We start from the raw sequence: 4,083 nt of genomic DNA, 5'->3' as shown, positions 1-4,083 counted from the left end.
ACAGACACATTCCTGGGACTGTTCTCCAACCCAGGTTGCCAAGAGCCATCTACGTACTGTGGAAATGAACAATAAACTGGACGAGTTCTCATTGAAGAAGGAAGAAGAGGTGAAGGAGGAGCAGGGGAGAGAGGTAAAAGGAGAAGGAGGAGGAGGAGGAGGAGGAGGAGGGGAAGGAGGTGGAGGAGGAGGAGTTATCAAATGCCATCCTGGCCACTATTATTGCTCCTCGGCACCAACAATATTACCCACCTTCTACAACGAAAGAACTTAAGGTTCAGGAAGCCCAGAGATCAGACTGCCAGGTAGACATGGCAGCACTAGCTCACAAACTGTATTAGTTATCTATGGCTGCATAAAACCTACCTCAAAACTTAGCATATTAACACAATAAACAGTCATAATCTCATATGGCTTCTGGGGCTCAGGAGTTTGGGAACAGCTCAGCTGAGTAGTTCTGGCTCATGAGGCTGCAATAAGGTGTTGGCCTCCTGTAGTCACCTCAAGGTTCTTCTGGAGGGGAATTCCCCCAGAGTGAACGATGTAAGAGAGCAAGAGAGAGAACACAAGATGGAAGTTACATTCGTTTTATTACCTAATTCAGAAGTGACATTGCATCACCTTTGCCATATTCTATTCCATAGAAGCGAGTCACTAATTTCATCACACACCAAGGGGAGAAGACTTAAATTCCACCTCTCAATGTAGCAAAAAATTGGTGGACACCTTTCAAACCACCTCACAAGCCTAGGTCTTTTGACTCTAAAACCTCCAGCCTAATGTTTCTATGTAGTAATGCCCACATCACCCCATGGAGGTCTCACGCTTCTACCTTCCCCAGCTATACTGTAAGGCAATGACGCTTGGCCCAAGCCTTGACCCTCTCTTTGACCCAGAAGACAAGCTTGGACCATGACCATTGGGGCTGTTTTCTGCCTCTGGGTGTCACCTGGAATTAGGTGGATACAGGTATCTTGACTCCCTGACAGCTGAATCATCTCCAGATCTAGGAATTGTCTGAAGCCAGTACCAGTTCTGGAAGTGTCAGATGGGGTCAGATGGGGTCAGATGGACAGGTCACTATATCCAGGGCTGCTTGTGGTGCTACAAGGAGTAGGGGATTCCTTGGCTGTTAGACAGTGATGTGGAGAAGATAGTGTAACATTGTGGCATTGATTTTGAGTTGTTACCTAGAATTGAATCACAATGGTGATTAAGGACAAATTTTTAAGATTCCTAGTATTGAGAATATTTGAGTAAGTTTCTTTGTTGATTATAAATATGTCCCATTGGTATTATACTGTTTTGGAACTTTCAAACGATGTTCTGACTAGTTACACTGAAGTCTTGAGTATCCTGTGTTTAGCCACTTTCTGAAAAATCAATTTAACAAAATGAGATTACAACTCTCTCCTCTACATCATTAGGGACCATACATTAAGAACTATTTCTACATAATAAATAAATCATCCCACAGTACTTTGGGGTGCAGGCAGAGGTATCCTGTTCATATACAGATGGCTATTACTTATTAACTCAGTACAGCATTATCATGTTTATTATTTGTTTGTTTTTTTAAGGCATCTGTGCTGTTTCCTTGGAGAGCATTTCTAGAAGATGGAGGACCATTTCCAGTTATTAGTAGCAGCCCAGATACCCTGGAATATAATATGCAGGTAGACTAGGTCTTCCCACTTGTCACAGAAGTAACTGAATACAGATTGCAAAGCAAGTGTCATTGGGCCATAAGTCAGATCCTCCACCCTCTAGCCAGTGGTGAATAATTTATGAGCTAGCCAGGGTGTTTTATAATGAGGCTGTAAACCCAATGACTGTAAGAGGAAACATGTTCTCTTACATCCAAAGAGAATCCTGGTCTGAGCTGGTATCAGCCTTGGTTGTAAACTCAGCTAAGATTGCCATGGCCCATAATGATCGGGAAGAGAGGCCAGCCTTTCCCAGTCACTCTTTGAGTCTCTTAGAGAAACACCCAGCCTGGCAGCCCAGAGACATGTGACTTCTGACCCGTCTCTGAACAGTGGTAGGAAGAGAACTCTGTAAGCAGAACTCATGCAGAGAATTTTTTTCAATTATGTGTTTTCCCCCTGATTATTTAAGCAAATAATCATTTTTTAAAATATAGAAAAAATTAAGAACAACATGAAAATCAATCATAAATTTGCTTCAAAATAGTATATGCTCAAAGTTCTCCATAAGTCAAAAAGTGTGGGTTTTCTAAGTGAAATAGTAAGAATGTTAAAAAAAATAATTATAGCCTCCCACTAGGAGACAATCACAATTCACTTCACATTTTGGGTTATTTTTCCCCAGTATTTTCCCTACGCATACATGTGTTTGTATCTGTACTTTTAAAGGAAAATTGGCATCACACTATACATTCGCCATGTACAGACACCACTGTAAGGGCTGGGAAACTTGGACTTCCATACAGAGCTAAAAGTCTGATATGTTCCAAGAAGACTCTAAGCTAGAAATGGTACTCTGATTATTATGGAATTTTTTTAATAGTTGAGAAGTTGGGGCTTATAAACATAATTATTTCTAGTTTTCTCTCCAAAAGCTATGCATAAAGGATACATAGAAGTCTTCAAAATGGATGTTTTTGTTTTGTTTTGTTCTTTTTTGTGTTTAGCTGTGCCTCTGTAGGCTGGGTGACCATGACCTCAAGGTGGCTCATGGAGAGCTGGTGGACATGCAACTGCTAATGGAAGATGTGCTTCTGAGTAGTAATCATATGATCGCGGAGGGCCCCCCAGGACGGCAGGGCACACTAGACAAAAATACGCAGGTATTCTTGGTGAACAGTCTACGTAGTTGGCCAATGCTATGTTGTCCTAAAGGACCTTCCTAGTTTGCAGATGGATTAGAAAGCCACATCTGTCCCACGGCCTCTCCTCGTGGGTCCCAGGACTGTGCTAATGCTGCATTGGAGGAGCAATGAAGCAGCACTAGCCTGTGAAAGCCACTCCAAGGTATTGTCTTTCATAGTAAGTCCCATGATCAGTGGGATATCCATTTCTTTTAATTAAAAAACTAGAACAAAGGCTTCAAGAGGTCCATTGAAACCAATAAACAAATACTCCATTGCTGGCTGCTTTTCCTTGCGAGTCACACATTTAGGACTGGAGTTGGAAGGACCCGGGTAAGCATCTCCAGCCTGGGCTCCAGTCTTCATCACTCAACTACCCAGTGGACTCCTAAGCAAGCACTCCCTCCTTCGGACGTGTCCCTCTGAAACTCTAAGGTGCCAAGAGCCGCTAGCCCACCTAGCATCATAGACTGAAACAATTCTGCATGTGTCTAGGGACCAGATAGAGACTTGTCTGGACACAGAGTAAGCTAGGTGGGGCCCCTATTTAAAGAGCCTCCCTCAAAAGCTAAATGTTCTGAGAGATGCATGCACCAGCCATCTCCATTTCCCTACCTTCCATCTACTCCTCAGAACCCGCAATCTCTCTCCTTCCCCATCTCACCACTGAGCCCACCGTCAAGAGCACAGGGTCCTTGTCACTAATCCTCTGGATGCTTTTCAGTCCCCTTCCAGCTGACCCCTTCGCAGCATTGGCACAGTGTGTCCTCCTTGAAGCCTCTCTTCCCTGAGCTTCCAAAGCACAGCTCTCGCCTGTTTTCCTGCTGGCCGGGCCTTCCCAGACTTCTCTGTAGACTCACCTACCTCTGCCAAACTCAAAACTGTTTTTTGGGGGTTTCATCTCCTTACTACTGCCACCAGGGCTGCATTTTGACTTGCGTGGCTCCAGCCATTTTTTACTTTGTGGGCCCCTTCCTCCATAAAAACAATTAACAGTTCCAGTTTACAACTATCTACACTAATAAAAGAGAAAAATGGTAATTGGCATACGACGCTACCCTTTTCATTGGCTAATCAGGGCTATATGCAAATTAACTGCCAACTAAGATTGGCAGTTAACTGCCAACAAGATGGCGGTCAATTTGCATATGTAGGCACAATGCAGGGAGGCGAAAGGGAAAGCATGAAGAAGCCCCCTGCCACTGACAGTGATCAGAAACCCAGGGGGGAGCTAAGAGCTGGGGGGCAGGGCA

General features: G+C 43.9%; 1 protein-coding gene across 1 annotated transcript in view; it reads left to right on the top strand.

Moving 5' to 3' along the window:
* LOC102761180 (coiled-coil domain-containing protein 162) overlaps positions 1 to 4,083 on the top strand; it is a 78,073-nt gene that overhangs the window by 16,213 nt on the left and 57,777 nt on the right. Inside the window, exons 5-8 of the mRNA XM_015572716.1 lie at positions 35 to 109; positions 1,581 to 1,676; positions 2,654 to 2,809; positions 3,142 to 3,167. Coding sequence (XP_015428202.1) covers positions 35 to 109; positions 1,581 to 1,676; positions 2,654 to 2,809; positions 3,142 to 3,167 — 353 coding nt within the window. The remainder of the gene's footprint in view (positions 1 to 34; positions 110 to 1,580; positions 1,677 to 2,653; positions 2,810 to 3,141; positions 3,168 to 4,083) is intronic.

The sequence above is a fragment of the Myotis davidii genome, unplaced genomic scaffold (genome assembly GCF_000327345.1).
Source record: "Myotis davidii unplaced genomic scaffold, ASM32734v1 scaffold68, whole genome shotgun sequence".
In the NCBI taxonomy this organism is placed as follows: Eukaryota; Metazoa; Chordata; class Mammalia; order Chiroptera; family Vespertilionidae; genus Myotis; species Myotis davidii.
This window is presented reverse-complemented; position numbering and strand designations above follow the sequence as displayed.